The sequence below is a fragment of the Oncorhynchus gorbuscha genome, linkage group LG06 (genome assembly GCF_021184085.1).
Source record: "Oncorhynchus gorbuscha isolate QuinsamMale2020 ecotype Even-year linkage group LG06, OgorEven_v1.0, whole genome shotgun sequence".
NCBI classification, from domain to species: domain Eukaryota; kingdom Metazoa; phylum Chordata; class Actinopteri; order Salmoniformes; family Salmonidae; genus Oncorhynchus; species Oncorhynchus gorbuscha.
In genome coordinates, this window is record NC_060178.1 from 72,770,142 (window position 1) to 72,794,001 (window position 23,860).

At 43.0% G+C, this 23,860-nt stretch overlaps 1 protein-coding gene and 1 long non-coding RNA gene across 2 annotated transcripts in view; one reads left to right on the forward strand and one right to left on the reverse strand.

Moving 5' to 3' along the window:
- The window catches only part of LOC124038736 (pro-neuregulin-3, membrane-bound isoform-like), a 562,438-nt gene that overhangs the window by 249,435 nt on the left and 289,143 nt on the right, over positions 1-23,860 (reverse strand). The window contains exon 2 of the mRNA XM_046354812.1: positions 3,695-3,824. Within this exon, the coding sequence (XP_046210768.1) occupies positions 3,695-3,824 (130 nt within the window). The remainder of the gene's footprint in view (positions 1-3,694; positions 3,825-23,860) is intronic.
- Positions 11,769-14,086, forward strand: LOC124038302. The gene is made up of 3 exons (XR_006839340.1): positions 11,769-12,035; positions 12,870-13,140; positions 13,268-14,086. It is a non-coding gene; the product is annotated as an uncharacterized LOC124038302 (long non-coding RNA).

Genomic DNA, 23,860 nt, shown 5'->3' on the forward strand with positions numbered 1-23,860 from the left:
ACTTGAAGATAACATCGCTGTCTGTTGCCCCTAGTGGACAATTTCCACATCATCCTCAGACATGGATCGACATCTAATACTGACTTGTATCTTTATATTTTTTTTATTTACTTAACCAAGATTTTACAAGGCAAGTCCGGTTAAGAACACATTCTTACTTAAACAATGGCTTACCGGGGACAGTGGGTTAGATGCCTTGTTCAGGGGCAGAACAACTGATTTTTACCTTGTCAGGTCAGGGATTCGATCCAGCAACCTTTTGGTTTCTGGCCCAATGCTCTAACCACTGGGTGATCTGCTGCCACAAAATCATGGGTGACCTGGCTGATTATTTCATAGTTTTTCTGTCATTTTACCGGAAACCATGACTATATACCTGATTGTTGTGGTGACAGGTAGCCTAGTGGTTAGAGCATTGGGCTAGTATCCGAAAGGTTTGAAGATTGAATCCCTGAGCGGACAAGGTAAAAGAAAATCTGTTTTTCTGCCCCTAACAAAGGCAGTTAACCCACATTTCCTAAGCAATCATTAAACATAAGAATTTGTTCTTAAACTGATTTGCATAGTTAAATAAATGGAAAATAAAAATGTTGAGAGTGCTTTCATTTCTAAGGCTTATAACAAACAACCAACCATGTTCTGCTATGTACCCAACAATCACAAAAGCCCTCTCTCACACAGTGTGTCATATAAATCATATTTCTAATCACTGCCCAGTATAATCCACAACACCGTCAAAAGAGCTGCATTTCTGTTTGATGCAAAGGATGTTTTAGAATTGTTCTCAGAATTGTAGAGGACGGGGCCATACCTGAGGTAAGATTAGACCCAATTCAAATAATTATAGAGTAGCACTCTCCTAAACAAAACATTTTAGTATTCATCACTTCATTCTGTACCAGGAAGTTGTTTGGCCCTCTTTGAAGACATGCATGTTATTAGATTGCTATATTTTCATTTATAAAGCCATTTTACAAAAAGTCCCAATGTACCTAACATCTTTACTAAAATTTAGACATACGAGTTACCACACCTGGTCTCTGTAAATTCCTTTGATCTCTACTGAGTTCGATCAATCAGCTTTTTGTTTTCTTGCATCTTATTTGTGGAAAAATCTTCAAAATGTTCTTACATTTGATGTTTTGGTGCCACTACGGCAATTCAGAAGGCTGATTGAGGAAATGATTACTGATGAATGTGTTCATTTTTTTATGACCATGTTGTTCTTTCTATTTGTATTTTGTATTAAAATTGATGTGTGTATTTTCTGTAATTCCTGTAATTCCGTGCTCATCTGTAAAAGAGACCTTGGTCTCAGTATGACCAAAATAATAGGTTAAAAAAATACACTGCTCCCTTAGATTATCTTCGATGTGTGCATGACTGTGTGTGTATGTAGTACTCTTCGCAGCATTAACGGGATACTTCGGGATTTTTGGCAATGAAGCCCTTTATCTACTTCCCCAGAGTCAGACGAACTCATGGATACCATTTTTATGTAGCTGTGTCCAGTTTGAAGGAAATTAGAGGTAGTTCCGTGAGACAATTCTAACTAGTGTTAGCTCAATGACTGGACGTCTATGGGTATCTACTGCAGATACCCATAGACATCCAGTCATTGCGCCAATGCTGGAAAGCAAATTTGCTAGCTCTAGATAGCAACATTCTTCAAACTCTACTCATATGCATAAAAATGGTATCCACGAGTTCATCTGACTCTGGGGAAGTAGATGAAGGGCCTCATTGCCAAAATCCCAAAGTTTCCCTTTAATCCTGTGTAAAAACACATGTAACAGAGTTAAAAATGTAGTCTTGGTTATATGTGAGTTTCACCAAAATGAAGTTGTCTACCAGTGTTGATGGAGCCTCGAAGAGGTTATAGATGTTACTGCAGATCTGGTACAACGTGTGTTGCTGATGTTCTCCAGCAGACAAAGCTATTCCTATACTAGAGGTACATGTACATATCCTGAAACATGCTGTCTGCAATAGTTCATATGTTTTACAAGAAATAATGTTTTCTAAGTTGAAAACGCTAACACATTATAATTATTGTCCATGTTGGGATGTGAAGGTGGATGTACAGTTTAGCTTACTAACAATAACTATTTTTTAAATATCTTTTTTTGCTCTGCGCCACGTTTTTGTAAGCTAGATAGCAAGCTAGCTAGCGAGTGTTTGAAATCATCACATTTCTGATGCAAGCTGCATATGTATGAGGATTGTGCATTAAGTGATTTATGAAAAGTAAATGTTTTATTTTATTTTACAAATCCAGATCCTGTCACGTTTGCAGTGACCCCCTGGGCATGTGTGAAGACATTCACACATTGTGTCTGTCTTCCAGGTATGTCTTAATATGTGTTATTCAGTATGTTGTGCATGCTTGTTGGTTCTCCAGCAGAGTTCACGATTACTCTCTCACTCTCAATGCAAAGCAACACAGTCGTTCTGATTTGTTTATAAAATGTAGAAATTGCCTTCAACTTTAATTGGATAGAATTTAATTGGATTTATATTGTACTAAAACTATACGATAATCTGTTTAAATGTGGATTGTGGATTATGTATTAATGTTAATATGTAAAGAACATTTTACTGTTTTAATTATATAATAAAAATATACAAATCTAAAGCTATTCCTATGCTGGAGATCCTGTCATGGTTGCAGTGACCCTTGTGCATGTATGAAAACATTAATACGTTGTGTCTGTCTTCCAGGAATAAATAAGACCCGAAAGCAAGTATTGTGTCTGTCATCCATCTGACCAACCAAACAGAGTTACACATACTTTCACAGAATTCCATGGCTGACGCATTTACCACTACTCAGCATTAAAACATCAGGCCTTCAGTGCCCTGGTCCTTCCAGAGTGAGGCTACATAACAGAAGTCTTTGAACAGCCAGCCGACTGGAAGTCCTCAGATTATGATTTGGAAGGAGTTTGTTCAAGGACGCAATTAGAGAGGCTCAGTGTTTGAACAGGCTAAGTAGTCAAATAAGTAGGACGACAAAAACTACTTCACCAATTACCACCGTTCAAACGAGGACACTTGGTCTCGTGGTTTCTTGGCTCATTGGTTAGGATTATTAATTTATTAATTCCTCTACTCCATTGTACCTTGGGGTGGGTAACTTGTAAAGAACCTACTGCATTAATCACTCAGAAATGTCTTCACTGAACTGCACAATAGGTCTAAGACGTCAATCTTTTAATCACAAGTGTTGCACAAGATTACAGTAAATTTTACTAAGACCACCCTGTGGGGACAAACTCCTGTAAAACTGACACTTTAATTCTGACAGAAAATCAACTCTGTGCACCACAGCGGGTTAACTAGTAGTCACCATCAAACTAACTACATGACAGAATACTGTTACTATCTGTCAATAACAGTAGACTCTTTCAATCTTTCCTCTGTTAAAGATGCACTCTGAGATCTTAAGCATATCAAATTCATAACATATTCATATTGCACATGAATTGCAAAATACGTACGATATCATACAAATTGCAAGATCATATCACACGAAATGGATGACATAGTACACGATTGGCTGAAATAGTACACAACAAACAGGGACCATTTTTTGTTCGTGAGCACCATTTTCATAACTACTTGCTGAATTTATACAAAAGTTTGAGAGTGCATCTTTAAGCCTCTTTCACACACACATACACAGTCGTCTTACCTGCAATGTTTGTGTGGGCCACTCAGCGTCTCGATGACAAAGCATTCTCCATCATTCAAGCAGTAGGCCAGGTCCTTCACGTGACATTGCTTGAAATGCTCTGAGCGCATTTGAGGAATGGTGGGTGACGCTGCAGAGAAAATATCGAAATTACAGAAAAGGGAGATGGAGAAAGAGAGAAAAAAGAAAGAGATAATGTTAGTTAAAAAATAACAAGGAACACATTTCATAAGTTCATATTCAAATCAAAACGATAAGACATATATTTGTTATGCCGATCTACGACTAAGTAGTAAGCAACATGTAAGACTCAAAAAGGTACTATAAGAACTGAAAAAACCTAAATCAAATAAAACTCCCAACAAATTCCCCAGAAATGCACAGTAAGACCACACCCTGCACTGCTGCAGCAGGAGCAGCCATATCAGTGTTTTCCTATTAGGCTCCTTTGCAGGTTTCATTACTGTAGAAGTGACAGTGGATGTGCTGTAATACACTGTATGTAAAGTTAATACAAAGCCCAGTGTTTGCTTAGCTCCTGGTACATCACTGAGAGAAGATGAATGAGGGATGCTGATAATCTGTCCTGCTCTGATTAATACTGGAAGGTCTGCAGTGTTCGGGAACTTGACTCCTCAAAATGATTAATAACACCAAGCCTGGTGTACACAGAGCCTACGGTGTAGTGAGAATATCAACTTTGCCTAACTGATGACAGTCCTATTAAAATGCTAGACCATGCCTCAATGGTCCTTCAATGGCTAATGTTAGCGAGCTAGCTATTGGCTGTGTACAAGGGGATTGTTTGAAAGAGAAATATCATCGACTACTATGAGAGATGGTACTCCCTTATTTCCTGTTATAAAACACAAAAATGCCTTGCTAGCTGACTTACTTTCCGCTGTCGAAGCACTGTTTCCTGAAGCATTCTGCCCTGTTCTGAAAGAGCTCCATGGGTTTACCGTCATGCTGTGGATGTTTGGTCAGTTAATTTGTTCGTTTTGAGAGACTAATTACAAGGCACTTCCCTGCACAAAACACACTGTGGGCACTCCTCATTATTTCTCAAAGTTTGTATTAAACCAAGAGAGAGAAACTCATCGCTGTATTTGGTTTCATGACAATTGAGCTCAGTCAGAACTTGTCACTTTCTTCAGTCCATTTGATGACAGCAGTGAGTGATGGCGAGTGGGAATTACAAGCCAGTGGCTGACAGCACATCATCTGCTGCGGAACAACAGCATTGCAGCGTGTGGGTCGCATAGTAAAAAGTTCCGTTAAACCATGAAACACACGGGCATCTTCCACCCACTCTCGCAGCTGCCAAACTGAGCAGAGTCACCGCTGCTAAGCAGAGAGCGCACTGAACAGAGAGTGCAGTTGCAGTAATGAATGCAATAATTCTAAATGTACCCTGACACGTCGCGAACCACCATTAACAGGTCTGTGACCCACCTCGACCCAAAGGCTGGTCTAGACCTGTTGTTTAGAAAGCATGTGACGGATCACATTTGATTATGTGGACGTCTGGTTGAGAGTCTCTGCATGCAGAGTGTATGCCATCCAGAGGAACTGGGGCTTATTTCACTGGGTGTTTTGTTACAGTGAGGGGAACATCTCCAGTAAGAGTGCCTCTATAGCTGCCACAAAAGGGAAGTGCTCTTCAACCACTATTAAAATCTCTTTTTAATATAATAATAATAATATATGCCATTTAGCAGACGCTTTTATCCAAAGCAACTTACAGTCATGTGTGCATACATTCTACGTATGGGTGGTCCCGGGGATCGAACCCACTACCCTGGCGTTACAAGCGCCATGCTCTACCAACTGAGCTACAGAAGGACCATAATTTTTTTTTACGCCAGGGAATCCAAGTATAACGCAACCAGAGCCAATCGGAAAGGACTCTCAGGCAAGGCCCAGGGGACAGACGGTCACCATGATGTTGGAGCACCACCAAAGCATTGCTTTTAAAAGGACATGGATATGTATGCTGGCTGTCATTATAAGCTTTCTTCAGTGTTAATGACAGCCCTTTCTGAATCGACCCTGTTTTACTCCTTCTCCCATAGAACAACAGCAGAATTTGACTTGACTGTATTTGTGACCCCTCGAAAACTCGTGGAAAATACAGGAACAGATTATTTGACCTCGGACCCTAATGTCTAATTACCACCATTGTTTGCGTCACTACTGCCTCCCTCAACTCAACTCCTTCACTCCTTTCCTTTATCAACCAGAACTGATGTGATGAGCTATAGCCTTTGGAGTTGTTTTGTTTCAAATACTTTGAGTGTTTAAGGCTGCCTGAAGTGCGATATGGGTGGGTTTTGCACTTTTGGGACAAACTCATTGGTTATATAGAGCCACACAATCACAATCAAGCGCAGTGAAAGTAATTGAAAGAAAACAAATACTATCTTAACCTAGGTCAACTATCAACTGACAATGAATTGCCGGACTAAAGATATAAATTAGCTCCAGAGATATGTAACTCCAGTGCATTTACATGGATTTATAAGCTGAAATTCTGGTTAAGTAACAAGTACAGAAACAGACTCAATGCTGAGCATGACCTCAGGGTTGCACTGTCAGAAACTGAGACCAGAATAGACCTGCTTGTTGAAAACTTGAACCAGTCACACACCTATCATAAGGACTGTATGTGTGTGTGTGTGTGTGTGTGTGTGTGTGTGTGTGTGTGTGTGTGTGTGTGTGTGTGTGTGTGTGTGTGTGTGTGTGTGTGTGTGTGTGTGTGTGTGTGTGTGTGTGTGTGTGTGTGTGTGTGTGTGTGTGTGTGTGTGTGTGTGTGTGTGTGTGTGTGTGTGTGTTTTATGGTCTACATCTGTGTTGTGTGATCAATCAGTTTATTCCAGTTCAGAAGAAATGTATTGCATTTTCACAACAACATTTCCAACCTAGACTTGTTTTCAACAATCATTTCTACAGTATGACTAAATTCTTATTTACAATGACGGACTACCAAAAGGCAAAAGGCCTCCTGCTGGGACAGGGGCTGGGATTAAAAAAAAAAAATATAGGACAAAACACACATCACGACAAGAGAGGCAACTCAACATTACATAATCACTCAACACCATATGTTTGGGGAGTATCCAACATGCCTTTTGGCGAACACCAAACATGTTTGCTTATTTTTTTCTGGCCTCTCTGTCGTAAAGCCCAGCTCTGTGGAGTGTAGGGCTTGAAGTGGTCCTATGGACAGGTACTCCATTCACAGCTATGGAGTTTTGCAGCTCCTTCAGGGTTATCTTTGGTCTCTTTGGTGCCTCTCTGATTAATGCCCTCCTTGCCTGGTCCGTGAGTTTTGGTGGGCTAATTCATGCCCTCCTTGCCTGGTCCGTGAGTTTTGGTGGGCTGATTCATGCCCTCCTTGCCTGGTCCATGATTTTTGGTGGGCTGATTCATGCCCTCCTTGCCTGGTCCGTGAGTTTTGGTGGGCGGCCCTCTCTTGGCAGGTTGGTTGTGGTGCCCTATTTGTTCCATTTTTATAATGGATTTAATGGTGCTTCGTGGGATGTTCAAAGTTTTGTATATTATTTTATAACCCAACCCTGATCTGTGTTTCTCTACAACTTCCTGACCTGTTTGGAGAGCTGCTTGGTCTTCATAGTACCGCTTGCTTGGTGGTCCCTTTTGATTCGTGGTGTTGCAGACTCTGGGGCCTTTCGGAACAGGTGTATATATACTGAGATCATGTGACAGATCATGTGACACTTAGATTGCACACACCTCTTTTCCATATTTTATTTTTAGAATATTTTGAAAAAAGTTATTTTTTTCATTTGACCAATTTGGACTATTTTGTGTATGTCCATTCCATGAAATCCAAATAAAAATCCATTTAAATTCCAGGTACTTTTGCAAGCCACTCTAAGTCTGTGATGTGATCAATCAGTTAAGAATTAAAATGATGTATTGTATTTTAACAGCAACAGTTTCAACCTAGACACATACGTAAGAGTGTTTTTAGTGGGGACAAATAAACATGAGTAGCTATTTATATGGGTAGTTCATTTAACTGTTATTTGTCTATGTTGCATTTGTTCATGGGCATACAGTAAAGGCAATGAAATGTACCGATATTTACGTATAGTCACATGTTTTCGTAAATTTGGGTCCCAGACAAACACTGCATTTCTAATTTGGGTCCCAGGCTGAAAAGGTTTAATAACCCCTGGTCTAGACTAACAGTGAAATGGTTAAGGACTCTTCCCAACAATAATGAGATAAATAAAAATAGAGAAATAATAGAAAGTAAAACACGTAATAATAACAGTACTAATAAATTCACATGAGTAACGATAACTTGGCTACATACACGGGGTACCAGTACAGAGTCAATGTGGAGGGCTACAAGGTAATTGAGGTAGATATGTAAACTTTATTTAACTCGGCAGGTCAGTTAAGAACCAATTCTTATTTACAATGACGGCCTACCGGGCCAATTGTGCGCCGCCCAATCACGGCCAGATGTGATACAGCCTGGAGTCAAACCAGGTACTGTAATGACACGTCTTGCACTGAGATGCAGTGCCTTAGACCGCTGGGCTACTCGGGAGCCTTAACTAGGAATAAACTAGGAATAAAGTGACAGATAATAAACAGTATTCTTAAGTATGGGTTCCTCTTGTCCAGGATGGAAAGGGCAGTGTGGAGCGCAATAGAGATTGCGTCATCTGTGGATCTGTTGAGGCGGTATGCAAATTGGAGTGGGTCCAGGGTGTCTGGGATGATGGTGTTGATTTGAGCCATAACCAGCCTTTCAAAGGATTTCATGAATACATATGTGAGTGCTATGGAGCGTTAGTCATTTAGACAGGCTACATTGGCGCACAGGGACTATGGTGGTCTGCTTGAAACATGTACAGTACCAGTCAAAAGTTTGGACACGCCTACTCATTCAAGGGTTTTTCTTTATTTATACAATTTGACCAAGACTGAGAGTGATGGTGTGCTACATCAGATGACCTGGCCTCCACAATCACCCAACCACAACCCAATTGAGATGGTTTGGGATGATTTGGACTACAGAGTGAATGAAAAGCAGCCAACAAGTGCTCAGCGTATGTGGGAACTCCTTCCAGACTGTTGTAAATGTATTCCAAGTGAAGCTGGTTGAGAGAATGATAAGAGTTTGCAAAGCTGTCATCAAGGCAAAGTGTGGCTACTTTGAAGAATCTCAAAAGAAAAACTATTTTGATTTGTTTAACACTTTTTTGGTTACAACATGATTCAATGTTTGTTATTTCATAGTTTTGATCTATTCAATATTATTCTACAATGTAGAACATAATAAAACTAAAGAAAAACCCTGGAATGAGTAGGTGTGTCCAAACCTTTGACTGGTAATACAGATATTACAGTTTGGGTCGAGGAGTGGTTGAAAATGTCAGTGAAGACACACCAGCTGGTCAGCGCATGCTCTCAGTACACATCCTGGTAATCCGTCTGGCTCTGAGCGTGATCACACAGTTGTCATAAACAGATGGTGCTCTCATGCATGGTTCAGTGTTGCTTGCCTCAAAGCACTCATAGAAGACATTTAGCTAGTCTTGTAGGCTCACTTCAATAGGCAGATCGTAAGTGTCACTGTGGGGACGCCATCGTCAATGCACTTATTAATGAAGCCGGTAACTGATGTGATAAACTCCTCAATGCCATTAGAAGGACAGGACAGTCTGTGCTACCAAAACAGTCCTGTAGCTTAGCATCCGCTTCATCAGACCACTTCGGCATTTAGGGCTTCACTGGTACTTCCTGTTTGAATTTTTTCTTGTAAGCAGGAATCAGGAGGATAAAGTTACAATCAGATTCTCCAAGGGAGAGCTTTGTATGCATTTCTGTGTGTGGAGTAACACATGACATGCTGGTAGAAATGAGGTAAGATGGATTTCAGTTTTCCTGCATTAAAGTCACCAGCCATTAGGAGCGTGGCTTCTGGATGAGCATTTTCTTGTTTGCTTATGGCCCCGTACAGCTCATTGAGTGTGGTCTTAGTGGCAGCATCAGTTTGTGGTGGTGAATTGACAGCTACAAAAATATAAATGAAAACTTTCTTGGTAAAAGTATGGTAAATAGTATGGTCTACAGCTTGTCATTCGGTATTCTAACACAGGCGAGCAGAACTTCGAGACATCCTTCATTTTAGAGATTGAGCACCAGCTGTTGTTAAAAGGATACTTTGGGCTTTTGGCAATGATGCCCTTTATCTACTTCCCCAGAGTCGGTTGAACTCATGGATACCATGTTTATGTTTTTGTGTCCAGTATGAAGGAAGTTAGAGGAAGTTTCACGAGCCAATGCTAACTACCATTAGCATAATGTCTAGAAGTCTATGGGTATCTTCATCCAAATCGATGTTAGTGAATGCTGTTCAGATGTCCAGAAGCTATTTTCCATCATCTGAAACGATGGCGTAAACATTATCTACAAAAATAGTTAAGAACGGTGCAAGAAAACACAATATAGTGGTCAGGAGCCCGTAAAACAGCTGCTCTCCATTGCAGCACTATTCTATTGCTTAAGTAGCCAACATCCATGAAGCACACTTGAGAGCCTCTACTGTTTTAATCAAAATATACCTTTTAATTTAATACTTGGCTTGTTTGGTATTCAGCATCTCAAACTGCCAAGAATGATGGCAGTTCTGCAGTTTTTTTCTATCTTTGTAATGAATTATGGAGATGTCACGACTCTTTGAAAGAAAGTTGGGCATTCAAGGGCAGATGTTTTCATGAGACAGCTGCCTGTCAATCTTAGAGGAACCCAGGCAACATCTGGGAAATCTGAGGAGAGTCCTTCCCATCAGATCAATACACCACTACTAGGTCATGGATAACACAGATTTCCACTCTTGCTTCCTATTTGTTTTCCCCTTTAGCGAAAGGCCCAGCTCCTGCTCTAAAGTTACTCTACAGTATGTCACTGTGCTAATGATTGAGGCAGAGTGATGTCATGATGGCAGGATGGGAAGGACAATTTAGGACATTGTACTTTCTAAGGTGAGAAATTGACCTTATGCTCTCTGTTGCATCCTTCAGTCTCGATTTCTGTTTTTTTTCTGGGAGTGTGTAAGTGTTGTGTGAGGATGTGTTGGAGGAGGTTAAGGGATGAGATCCTGTGGGCGCCATGGTAATAGTGTCCTTCAAAGTAACGTTCCCCCAGAGTGCATTGCTTGGCAAGCTGACTGATAGTGAAGGTCGCTGAGTATTGATCGACCAAGGAACAGAGAGCAGAACAACAACATAGAGGGAACTAGGACAACAAACCAAACAGGATACAAGGTTTCCTGCAGTGAAATACTTTTTATAGCAGGAATAACCTGTACTATACTCTCAGAACTTTATCCTCTTCTCTGACACATCAGAGTCAGTGAAGTATATGAAAGGTATTCCGTCTGATGACGCACGTTGCCTCCGTCTAAAGAGATTACAGTACATACGTAGGTGATACCAGCACACAAAAACTCATGCAGCTTTCATTTAAAAAAGGGGATGGTTAGATGGGAGTCCCCTGAGGGCACAGGAACAACCTATATTACTTATGTTTAAGGCTGTTTACTGTTTAGTTTCATAACAGTAGAAAACCTTAATGGTTATGGCTTTGGTCTAAACCCCTTTCATGACCCATGAGTCTCATTGTATCGAACAATTTCACATCCCAAAGGACAACATTAGCTGAATAGTAGTCTCAAGACTCAATGACTCAAGTAAAGACTAATATTTCACTTTTCTTTTTACAAAAATGTTACATTGATACACAATGTGGGTTTAGTGTTCTCACATGGTCATATCTCCATGTTACAGCGCGTTTACGGAAGAGTGTCACGCCCTGACCTTAGATATCTCTGTTTTTCCATCATTTTTGGTTAGGTCAGGGTGTGACTAGGGTGGGGACTCTAGTTTTTGTATGTCTAGGGTTTTTGTCATCTAGGGTTTTTCTGTGTTGGCCTGATATGGTTCCCAATCAGAGACAGCTGTTTACCATTGTCTCTGATTGGGGATCATATTTAGATAGCCATTTTCCCCCTGTTGTTAGTTGTGGGATCTTGACTATGGTTAGTTGCCTGTCTGCACTAACTTGTATAGCCTTTCGGTTGTTGGTTTTTGTTAAGTGTTTCATTCATTAGAAGAGAATGTATGCATACCACGCTGCTCCTTGGTCTCACTCATACAACGGGCGTGACAGACAGATGGAAGACAAAGGCACCAACTGTGCTAATTAGCTATCTAGCATGCTCTGAAGACCTGCGTGTAATGGAAGAAGGCTGCCAGGAACGTGTTGTCACTGAAATATTGTTTCATGTGATATGAAGGTAAAGGTCTTTTATGTTTCTAGAACCATATTGCAATTTAGAATTGATTCATGTTCAGATGGAGTATTTAGCTGTTTTGGCTGCCAGAGTCAGTCTACATCTGAAGATATCATAAGGTCCTTGGACCTTACAGTTTTTCCCAATTGTTTACACAATAAACTTGAAACGCAATCACTGAAACCTGAAACTGATGTACTAAATCCCTAAACCAAGTCTGCAAAATTACAAGCGCAATTCCTTCTTTACACTCAGTTTTCAATTCTATATCACACTTTTTGTAAAACACTACACACAGTTCTCTACATTGGGCGCCACATTCAAAATTAAAATCTCTTTCGTCCCTTTGGAAAGCAATGCCAGTCACAATTGGCAACACCCACAACTCACAGGTGTAGTTGCTGAATTGTTCACTTACAAATCAGAGCTTTAGCACTAAAGGCCACAGATGAGCTCTCCTTTTTTGGAGGAAAATTGAAGTCAATGGTAATGCAAGAGGTAAAGGAGTGGAAAGGAGGCTGTCTCAGATGAGATCAGGGCCACATTGGTTGACCATGTGCTCGGCCATGGATTGCGTATGAGGAAGGCTGGACAGAGTTCAGCCAAACCTGAGCTGCTACACTACATCTACCATCCGTACATTCAGAAATGAGAACCGATAAGTTACTTACCATCAACACTATGCTCTTTATGTATGTATACCGCAGTCTGACATATCAATAGGCCTTTGTTACTCAGTAATTGTTGGCCAATGTTTCAGTGATGTCATTTCAAATTGAAAGAATAGATGATTTTAGCATATTGTAACCAATCATATCATTTGTGGATCTTCTGCAGAACTGAGAGACTGCCAGGCCGTGGAAGAATCCGGCTGTCACACCAGAACAGGAGACCGCTACTGTGAACATTTTCGTGGCAAACTATACCATTAGACAACAAGAAATCCAGAACCACATAATCGCAGACAACAAAATATTCAGTAACATTCACCAGGTGGGCTTGTCTACATTGGACCGTGCACTACAGTGCAACCGACTCCGGATGAAACAGGTCTACAGGGTGCCATTTTAGTGAAACTGAGGGTTAAGGAACAGCGCTATGAATATGTGTAAGTACTATACTGTGAATTTACTGTCATCAGCACTGTATAGACACATTACAGTACAGTAGTCCATTGTTTTGTGCCTCGCCATATTGACTGCTCTAGGTCTGTCACATTGTCTTGTCTGTTTCAGAGTCTTGGAGCTGGATGCCGCTGCAATTCAGCATGTTTATATTTACATTGAGGCTGGCTTCAACCTAGCCAAAAGAAGGGGTCAGGAACCAAACATTATTGGCCATTGTGAATGTACCTGGACATCCTGGAGGGAATATCACCATGTGCGTAGCTGTTAGACAGCAAGGCATCCTCAATCACCATGCCAACCTTGGTCCCTACAACACTGCCCTTCATCACATTCCTGGACACTACATGGAATCCTCATTCCAGCCAAGCAGAGGGGTGGACCAGAGCAGCACCGGTTTGTTGTCATCTGGGACTACATGATTTTCCACCGGGCTGCTATGGTCCGTAACTGGTTCATCGACCACCCACAACTTACTGTTCTATACCTCCCACCATATTCCCCATTCCTAAACCCAATTGTATAGTTTTTTTCGCATGGCGATGGAAGGTGTATGACCGCTATCCTCTCGCACACATGCCTCTTCTCCTGGCAATGGAGGATGCATGTAGTGAAGTTGATGTGGGGGCTTTCGGCAGTTGGATCCATCACTTCAGGAGAACATGGCTTGTTATGTAGATGAAGTTGCTGTGGTCAGACCAAAATAGGAGGCAGGATGTAGCCTAATGTCTTTCTTACACTATGCATGTGTTTTGTCTTTGTTTGTTTAGCGCTTTGAAAGAATGAGCCACTAATGTTTTCATTTTGTAAAGAAAACCCTCTTAGTGACTGTATTCTCATTTTGGGTATCGAAAGTGTTACATACCAAACAAGAGTTAAAAAATAATGCATTTTGGAAATAAATGAGTGGTTTTATTACAGTATTGCATGTGTTTATTTATTTAAACTCAGCAGAAATGTTGTAAGATTTCATTGTAAATGGCTTAAACACTGTTTCCCATGCTTGTTCAATGAACCATAAACAATTAATGACCATGCACCTGTGGAATGGTCATTAAGACACTAACAGCTTACAGATGGTAGGCAATTAAGGTCACAGATATAAACTTAAGATACTAAAGAGGAGTTTCTACGGATTCTGAAACACAATGAAGCTGCCCAAGGTCCCTGCTCAGCTACGTGAATGTGCCTTAGGCATGCTGCAAGGAGACATGAGGACTGCAAATGTGGCCAGGGCAAAACATTTGCAATGTCCGTTCTGTGAGATGCCTAAGACAGTGCTACAGGACAAATAGCTCACAGCAAGAACTGGCAAATCTGGAGTCGCTGCACTGCAGTACTTAATGCAGCTGAGGGCCACACCAGATACTGTCACTTTTGATTTTGACACCCCCCTTCAGGGACACATGATTCATTTGTCTGTCACATGTCTGAATCTCATGTTCATACAAATATTTCCACATTAAGTTTGCTGAAAAGAAATGCATTTGACAGTGAGAGGAATCTTATTTGCTGAGTTTATATTTCAGTAGGTATACATTACTATAACAATATTTTAGAACTGGCTAGTGTAACACTGAAAAGGCATAAACCTACTGAGGGGATATTCAGTGTTTTGTGTTGAGCACAATGTGTTTTAGACAGATATATTCACGTGTTATTTTGATGCAAAAAAAAAATACATATTGGAAAAATGTTTTGAATGCAGTGTTTGATTTTGTTGGAGATGTGTAGAGGTTTGCATTTTGAGTTGAGAAAATGGCCCAAAGATTCAGCAAACGTGTAAATAATTGAGGAAAACTGTAACGGTAGGCTCCTTAAGAGTACATCTTGGGCTACCCCAAAATGGACCTGCTGCTAATGCAGTGACAAGCTAGCTGTCATGTTTGTCATTTATTATCATGTCTTGTCCCTGTGCTCCCCATTCTATTCGTTTCCCTCTGCTGGTCTTATTAGGTTCTTTCCCTCTTTCTATCCCTCTCTCTCCCCCTCCCTCTCTCACTCTCTCGCTCTCTCTTCTCTCTATCGTTCCGTTCCTGCTCCCAGCTGTTCCTATTCCCCTAATCAATCATTTAGTCTTCCCACACCTGTTCCCGATCCTTTCCCCTGATTAGAGTCCCTATTTCTTCCTTTGTGTTCCGTTCCTGTCCTGTCGGTTCCTTGTTTAGAATTCACCGTGCTGTGATTGTGTATCGCCCTGTCGTGTCGTGTTTTCCTCAGATGCTGCGTGGTGAGCAGGTGTCTGAGTCTGTCTGGTTCGAGTGCCTTCCCGAGGCAACCTGCTGTTCACCTGCTGTTCAAGATCGAGTCTCCAGTTGGTCCTCGTCATTTCGAGTGAAAGTTGTGTTTTTTTGTTTGTATTCACTTTACTGGATTAAAGACAAGTCGCTTTTGGGTCCTCTTTCACCTGCATGACAGAAGGAACCGACCAAGGAATGGACCCAGCGACTTCAGACGCTCGTTACACTGCCGTCGAGATCCAAGGAGCCATGCTCGGCAGACACGAGCAGGAATTGTCTGCTGCTCGCCATGCCGTGGAGAACCTGGCCGCTCAGGTTTCCGACCTCTCTGGACAGTTCCAGAGTCTACGTCTCGTGCCACCTGTTACTTCCTGGCCTGCCGAGCCTCCAGAACCTAGGGTTAATAACCCACCTTGCTACTCCGGGCAGCCCACTGAGTGCCGCTCCTTTCTCACGCAGTGTGAGATTGTGTTCTCTCTCCAACCCAACACATACTCTAGAGAGAGAGCTCGGGTTGCTTACGTCATTTCACTCCTTACTGGCCGGGCTCGAGAATGGGGCACAGCTATCTGGGAGGCAAGGGCTGATTGCTCTAACAAGTTCCAGAACTTTAAAGAGGAGATGATTCGGGTTTTTGACCGTTCAGTTTTTGGTAGGGAGGCTTCTAGGGCCCTGGCTTCCTTATGCCAAGGTGAACGGTCCATAACGGATTATTCTATTGAGTTTCGCACTCTTGCTGCCTCTAGTGAGTGGAACGAGCCGGCGCTGCTCACTCGTTTTCTGGAGGGACTCCACGCAGTGGTTAAGGATGAGATTCTCTCCCGGGAGGTTCCTTCAGATGTGGACTCTTTGATTGCTCTCGCCATCCGCATAGAACGACGGGTAGATCTTCGTCACCGGGCTCGTGGAAGAGAGCTCGCATCAACGGTGTTTCCCTGCTCCGCATCGCAACCATCTCCCTCCTCTGGCTCAGAGACTGAGCCCATGCAGCTGGGAGGGATTCGCATCTCGACTAAGGAGAGGGAACGGAGGATCACCAACCGCCTGTGCCTCTATTGCGGAGTTGCTGGACATTTTGTTAATTCATGTCCAGTAAAAGCCAGAGCTCATCTGTAAGCGGAGGGCTACAGGTGAGCGCAACTACTCAAGTCTCTCCATCAAAATCCTGTACTACTCTGTCGGTCCATCTACGCTGGACCGGTTCGGGTGCTACATGTAGTGCCTTGATAGACTCTGGGGCTGAGGGTTGTTTCATGGACGAAGCATGGGTTCGGAAACATGACATTCCTTTCAGAGAGTTAGAGAAGCCTACGCCCATGTTCGCCTTAGATGGTAGTCATCTTCCCAGTATCAGATTTGAGACACTACCTTTAACCCTCACAGTATCTGGTAACCACAGTGAGACTATTTCTTTTTTGATTTTCCGTTCACCGTTTACACCTGTTGTTTTGGGTCATCCCTGGCTAGTATGTCATAATCCTTCTATTAATTGGTCTAGTAATTCTATCCTATCCTGGAACGTTTCTTGTCATGTGAAGTGTTTAATGTCTGCCATCCCTCCCGTTTCTTCTGTCCCTACTTCTCAGGAGGAACCTGGCGATTTGACAGGAGTGCCGGAGGAATATCATGATCTGCGCACGGTCTTCAGTCGGTCCCGAGCCAACTCCCTTCCTCCTCACCGGTCGTATGATTGTAGTATTGATCTCCTTCCGGGGACCACTCATCCTCGGGGTAGACTATACTCTCTGTCGGCTCCCGAACGTAAGGCTCTCGAGGATTATTTGTCTGTGTCTCTTGACGCCGGTACCATAGTGCCTTCTTCCTCTCCGGCCGGGGCGGGGTTCTTTTTGTTAAGAAGAAGGACGGTACTCTGCGCCCCTGCGTGGATTATCGAGGGCTGAATGACATAACGGTTAAGAATCGTTATCCGCTTCCCCTTATGTCATCAGCCTTCGAGATTCTGCAGGGAGCCAGGTGCTTTACTAAGTTGGACCTTCGTAACGCTTACCATCTCGTGCGCATCAGAGAGGGGGACGAGTGGAAAACGGCGTTTAACACTCCGTTAGGGCATTTTGAGTACCGGGTTCTGCCGTTCGGTCTCGCCAATGCGCCAGCTGTTTTTCAGGCATTAGTTAATGATGTTCTGAGAGACATGCTGAACATCTTTGTTTTTGTCTATCTTGACGATATCCTGATTTTTTCTCCGTCACTCGAGATTCATGTTCAGCACGTTCGACGTGTTCTACAGCGCCTTTTAGAGAATTGTCTCTACGTAAAGGCTGAGAAGTGCTCTTTTCATGTCTCCTCCGTTACTTTTCTCGGTTCCGTTATTTCCGCTGAAGGCATTCAGATGGATTCCGCTAAGGTCCAAGCTGTCAGTGATTGGCCCGTTCCAAGGTCACGTGTCGAGTTGCAGCGCTTTTTAGGTTTCGCTAATTTCTATCGGCGTTTCATTCGTAATTTCGGTCAAGTTGCTGCCCCTCTCACAGCTCTTACTTCTGTCAAGACGTGTTTTAAGTGGTCCGGTTCCGCCCAGGGAGCTTTTGATCTTCTAAAAGAACGTTTTACGTCCGCTCCTATCCTCGTTACTCCTGACGTCACTAGACAATTCATTGTCGAGGTTGACGCTTCAGAGGTAGGCGTGGGAGCCATTCTATCCCAGCGCTTCCAGTCTGACGATAAGGTTCATCCTTGCGCTTATTTTTCTCATCGCCTGTCGCCATCTGAGCGCAACTATGATGTGGGTAACCGTGAACTGCTCGCCATCCGCTTAGCCCTAGGCGAATGGCGACAGTGGTTGGAGGGGGCGACCGTTCCTTTTGTCGTTTGGACAGACCATAAGAACCTTGAGTACATCCGTTCTGCCAAACGACTTAATGCCCGTCAAGCTCGTTGGGCGTTGTTTTTCGCTCGTTTCGAGTTTGTGATTTCTTACCGTCCGGGTAGCAAGAACACCAAGCCTGATGCCTTATCCCGTCTGTTTAGTTCTTCTGTGGCTTCTACTGATCCCGAGGGGATTCTTCCTTATGGGCGTGTTGTCGGGTTAACAGTCTGGGGAATTGAGAGACAGGTTAAGCAAGCACTCACGCACACTGCGCCGCCGCGCGCTTGTCCTAGTAACCTCCTTTTCGTTCCTGTTTCCACTCGTCTGGCTGTTCTTCAGTGGGCTCACTCTGCCAAGTTAGCTGGTCATCCCGGTGTTCGAGGCACTCTTGCGTCTATTCGCCAGCGCTTTTGGTGGCCGACTCAGGAGCGTGACACGCGCCGTTTCGTGGCTGCTTGTTCGGACTGCGCGCAGACTAAGTCGGGTAACTCTCCTCCTGCCGGTCGTCTCAGACCGCTCCCCATTCCTTCTCGACCATGGTCTCACATCGCCCTAGACTTCATTACCGGTCTGCCTTTGTCTGCGGGGAAGACTGTGATTCTTACGGTTGTCGATAGGTTCTCTAAGGCGGCACATTTCATTCCCTCGCTAAACTTCCTTCCGCTAAGGAGACGGCACAAATCATTATCGAGAATGTATTCAGAATTCATGGCCTCCCGTTAGACGCCGTTTCAGACAGAGGCCCGCAATTCACGTCACAGTTTTGGAGGGAGTTCTGTCGTTTGATTGGTGCGTCCGTCAGTCTCTCTTCCGGGTTTCATCCCCAGTCTAACGGTCAAGCAGAGAGGGCCAATCAGACGATTGGTCGCATACTACGCAGCCTTTCTTTCAGAAACCCTGCGTCTTGGGCAGAACAGCTCCCCTGGGCAGAATACGCTCACAATTCGCTTCCTTCGTCTGCTACCGGGTTATCTCCGTTTCAGAGTAGTCTGGGTTACCAGCCTCCTCTGTTCTCATCCCAGCTTGCCGAGTCCAGCGTTCCCTCCGCTCAAGCGTTTGTCCAACGTTGTGAGCGCACCTGGAGGAGGGTGAGGTCTGCACTTTGCCGTTACAGGGCACAGACTGTGAGAGCCGCCAATAAACGCAGGATTAAGAGTCCAAGGTATTGTTGCGGCCAGAGAGTGTGGCTTTCCACTCGCAACCTTCCTCTTACGACAGCTTCTCGTAAGTTGACTCCGCGGTTCATTGGTCCGTTCCGTGTTTCCCAGGTCGTCAATCCTGTCGCTGTGCGACTGCTTCTTCCGCGACATCTTCGTCGCGTCCATCCTGTCTTCCATGTCTCCTGTGTTAAGCCCTTTCTTCGCACCCCCGTTCGTCTTCCCTCCCCCCTCCCGTCCTTGTCGAGCGCACCTATTTACAAGGTACATAAGATCATGGACATGCGTTCTCGGGGACGGGGTCACCAATACTTAGTGGATTGGGAGGGTTACGGTCCTGAGGAGAGGAGTTGGGTTCCGTCTCGGGACGTGCTGGACCGTTCACTCATTGATGATTTCCTCCGTTGCCGCCAGGATTCCTCCTCGAGTGCGCCAGGAGGCGCTCGGTGAGTGGGGGGGTACTGTCATGTTTGTCATTTATTATCATGTCTTGTCCCTGTGCTCCCCATTCTATTCGTTTCCCTCTGCTGGTCTTATTAGGTTCTTTCCCTCTTTCTATCCCTCTCTCTCCCCCTCCCCCTCTCACTCTCTCGCTCTCTCTTCTCTCTATCGTTCCGTTCCTGCTCCCAGCTGTTCCTATTCCCCTAATCAATCATTTAGTCTTCCCACACCTGTTCCCGATCCTTTCCCCTGATTAGAGTCCCTATTTCTTCCTTTGTGTTCCGTTCCTGTCCTGTCGGTTCCTTGTTTAGAATTCACCGTGCTGTGATTGTGTATCGCCCTGTCGTGTCGTGTTTTCCTCAGATGCTGCGTGGTGAGCAGGTGTCTGAGTCTGTCTGGTTCGAGTGCCTTCCCGAGGCAACCTGCTGTTCACCTGCTGTTCAAGATCGAGTCTCCAGTTGGTCCTCGTCATTTCGAGTGAAAGTTGTGTTTTTTTGTTTGTATTCACTTTACTGGATTAAAGACTCTGTTTTCGCCAAGTCGCTTTTGGGTCCTCTTTCACCTGCATGACACTAGCTTAGGATGAAGGTTACATGTGAGTAAAAAGGAAGTGATTGGATTGTTTAATTTGAGCTGATAAAGGGAGACATACAAAGCTACAATCTTTTGGATGTCTAGGACAAGTGGACATTTTTGATAGCACCATAGAGGATTGGGCTACATATATCGAGACTTGAGCAGTACTTCTTTGCTAGAAGATTAAAGGAAAGTGTCGGTACTTCTCAGTGTCATGGGAGCAAAAACAAAACTTGCTGCATAGCCTTACAGCCCCGACAAAGCCAGCAGAGAAAATCTTCAGGGAGGTTGTAGATGTGACTCACCTAAATCCAAAGCCGCTGGTCATAGCCAAACGTTTCCAAAACGGAATCAGTTTAAGCTAGAGATTTCATTGCATTGGATGCATCTCAATCTACTGCATCCGCTGATGTCTCTTTTCCGCATCTTCTGTGGAAGGTGGCCGAGCTAAAATGTCTTAGACCATGAGACATCCCGGAAATCAGTTTTCTCATGAAAACATCTGTAGCGGCATAATATGATGATACTTCTATGGAAAAACGAGACAGTCACGAACACGATGGTGTTCTCCATTTTTGCTCTTCCGATCCACACAAACTTCACAGGACTTGTCTGAAGTCAGTACTACAGATCTTCCAACTTCTGTCTGTAGGGTCTGTTTTGCTCTAGGACGAACACAAGAATTGACTCCTATGGAGTCAAATAAAACACTGTTTCAGGGGTTTATATTGTCCCACCCCCATGTTATGTTAAAACTACTCTGGTCATGGTGTTGGTATTTTGGGAGTTAAAATGACACAAAATTGAGTAAATATCCAACATACAAAAATGTGCTTAAATGTACCTCCAATTTACATTTTATAATTTCCAATGTAGTTTTAATCAACACCCTTGCCATTTTACACTTTTTTGTGTTGTTCTGAATTAACGATCAACTCCAGCAGAGTACATTTGTCTTTAGGGTAACATAATTATAAGGGTGTTAGTGAATATGTCTTAATGTTGCATTACAGTGATTTGCAATTTGATATCCAATCTATGTTAGATCCAACTTGCAGGAAGATTTCCAGCACTTTCACATCACCCACAACCTGCATGTAGAATTCCTGTCAGAGTAGTGGGAAAAATACAATACATGGAGACTACCTACACCATGTAAACTGGAATAACTATTTAATTAACAGTTTTATAAATCCAACCACTTACATTTTTGATTAGTTTAGAAATCTGTGTATGTGACACACGTCTCTGGTTACTGTTAGTGGAGTTAAAAGTTATCCTTCCCAATCAACTCCAGTTATCAACAGTAATTGCGGGTTAAGATAACTCCCAGTAGAGTCAATTTAACACTACTTTTTTAACACTGAGTTCAAATATCCTTGATTTACTGTGCATGTGGTTTTCACACGACTGGCAGAGTATGGCTTGAGAACAAACAAGCAAATGCGAGTCCTTCAAGGACTCGATCGTGTACTGCAGACATTCAATTGACAGACACGGCCTTCACAAATGTCAGGACAAGATCGACGCTGTTCAGAAAGTACCAAAGATGTCAAATGTGAGCCAGCACCGCACATTCCTGGGTTTTGTCAATTACTAAATTCCTACACAGCCTTTCCACTGTGTTGCACCCACTGCACTGTTCGCTGCAACTGGAAAGCAGAACAGAAGTGGTCAAAAGACTGTGAAGAAGCTGATCACTTCAGATCAGATACTAACACATTATTACAACCTATCCTACCACTATCCTGCCTTCAACGCTTCTATGTGTGGCATTGGGCTGTACTGTCCCTGGAATGGGGGGTGACTTGTTCAGGGGCAGAATTACAGATTTTTACCTTGTCAGCTCAGGGATTCAATCTTGCAACCTTACAGTTAACTAGTCCAATGCTCTAACCACCTGATTACATTGCACTCCACGAGGAGTCTGCCTGTTACGCAAATGCAGTAAGAAGCCAAGGTTAGTTGCTAGCGAGCATTAAACTTATCTTATAATAAACAATCAATCATAATCCCTCGTTAACTACACATGGTTGATGATATTACTAGTTTATCTAGCGTGTCCTGCGTTGCATATAATCGATGCGGTGCGTATTTGTGAAAAAGGACTGTCTTGCTCCAATGCGTACCTAACCATAAACATCAATGCCTTTCTTAAAATCAATACACAAGTATATATTTTTAAACCTGCATACTTAGTTAATATTGCCTGCTAACCTGGCTCGTTGCGAACTCGGTGAAGACTATTTCTTCATAACAAAGACAGCCAACTTCGCCAAACCGGGGATGATTTAACAAAAGCGCATTTGCGAAAAAAGCACAATCGTTGCACCACTGTACCTAACCATAAACATCAATGCCTTTCTTAAAATCAATACACATAAATATATATTTTAAACCTGCATATTTTGCAAAAAGAAATCCAGGTTAGCAGGCAACTTTAACCAGGTGAAATTATGTCACTTCTCTTGCGTTCATTGCACGCAGAGTCTGTGTATATGCAACAGTTTGGGCCGCCTAATTTGCCATAATTTTACGTAATTATGACAGAACATTGAAGGTTGTGCAATGTAACAGGAATATTTAGAGTTATGGATGCCTCCCATTAGATAAAATACGGGACGGTTCCATATTTCACTGAAAGAATAAACGTCTTGTTTTCGAGATGATAGTTTCCGGATTCGACCATATTAATGACCTAAGGCTCGTATTTCTGTGTTATTATGTTATAATTAAGTCTATGATTTGATAGACCAGTCTGACTGAGCGATGGTAGGCACCAGCAGGCTCGTAAGCATTCATTCAAACAGCACTTCCGTGCGTTTTGCCAGCAGCTCGTCCCTGTGCTTCAAGCATTGAGCTGTTTATGATTTCAAGCCTATTAACTCCCAAGATTAGGCTGGTGTAACCAATGTGAAATGGCTAGCTAGTTAGCCGGGTGTGCGCTAATAGCGTTTCAAACGTCACTCGCTCTGAGACTTGAAGTGGTTGTTCCCCTTGCTCCGCAAGGGCCGCAGCTTTTGTGGAGCGATGGGTAACGATGCTTCAAGGGTGGCTGTTGTCAATGTGTTCCTGGTTCGAGCCCGGGTAGGGGCGAGGAGAGGGACGGTAGCTATACTGTTACACTGGCAATACTAAAGTGCCTATTAGAACATCCAATAGTCAAAGGTATATGAAATACAAATCGTATCGAGAGAAATTGCCCTATAATTCCTGTTAAAAGGAACCACCAGCTGTCATATGTTCTCATGTTCTGAGCAAGCACATATTGCACTTTTACTTTATTCTCCAACACTTTGTTTTTGCATTATTTAAAATAAGTGTTCATTCAGTATTGTTGTAATTGTCCTTATTACAAATACAAAATATAAAAAAATTGTCAGATTAATCGGTATCGGCTTTTTTTGGGTCCTCCAATAATCTTTGAAAAATCATAATCGGTCGACCTCTACTGCACGTCATTGTA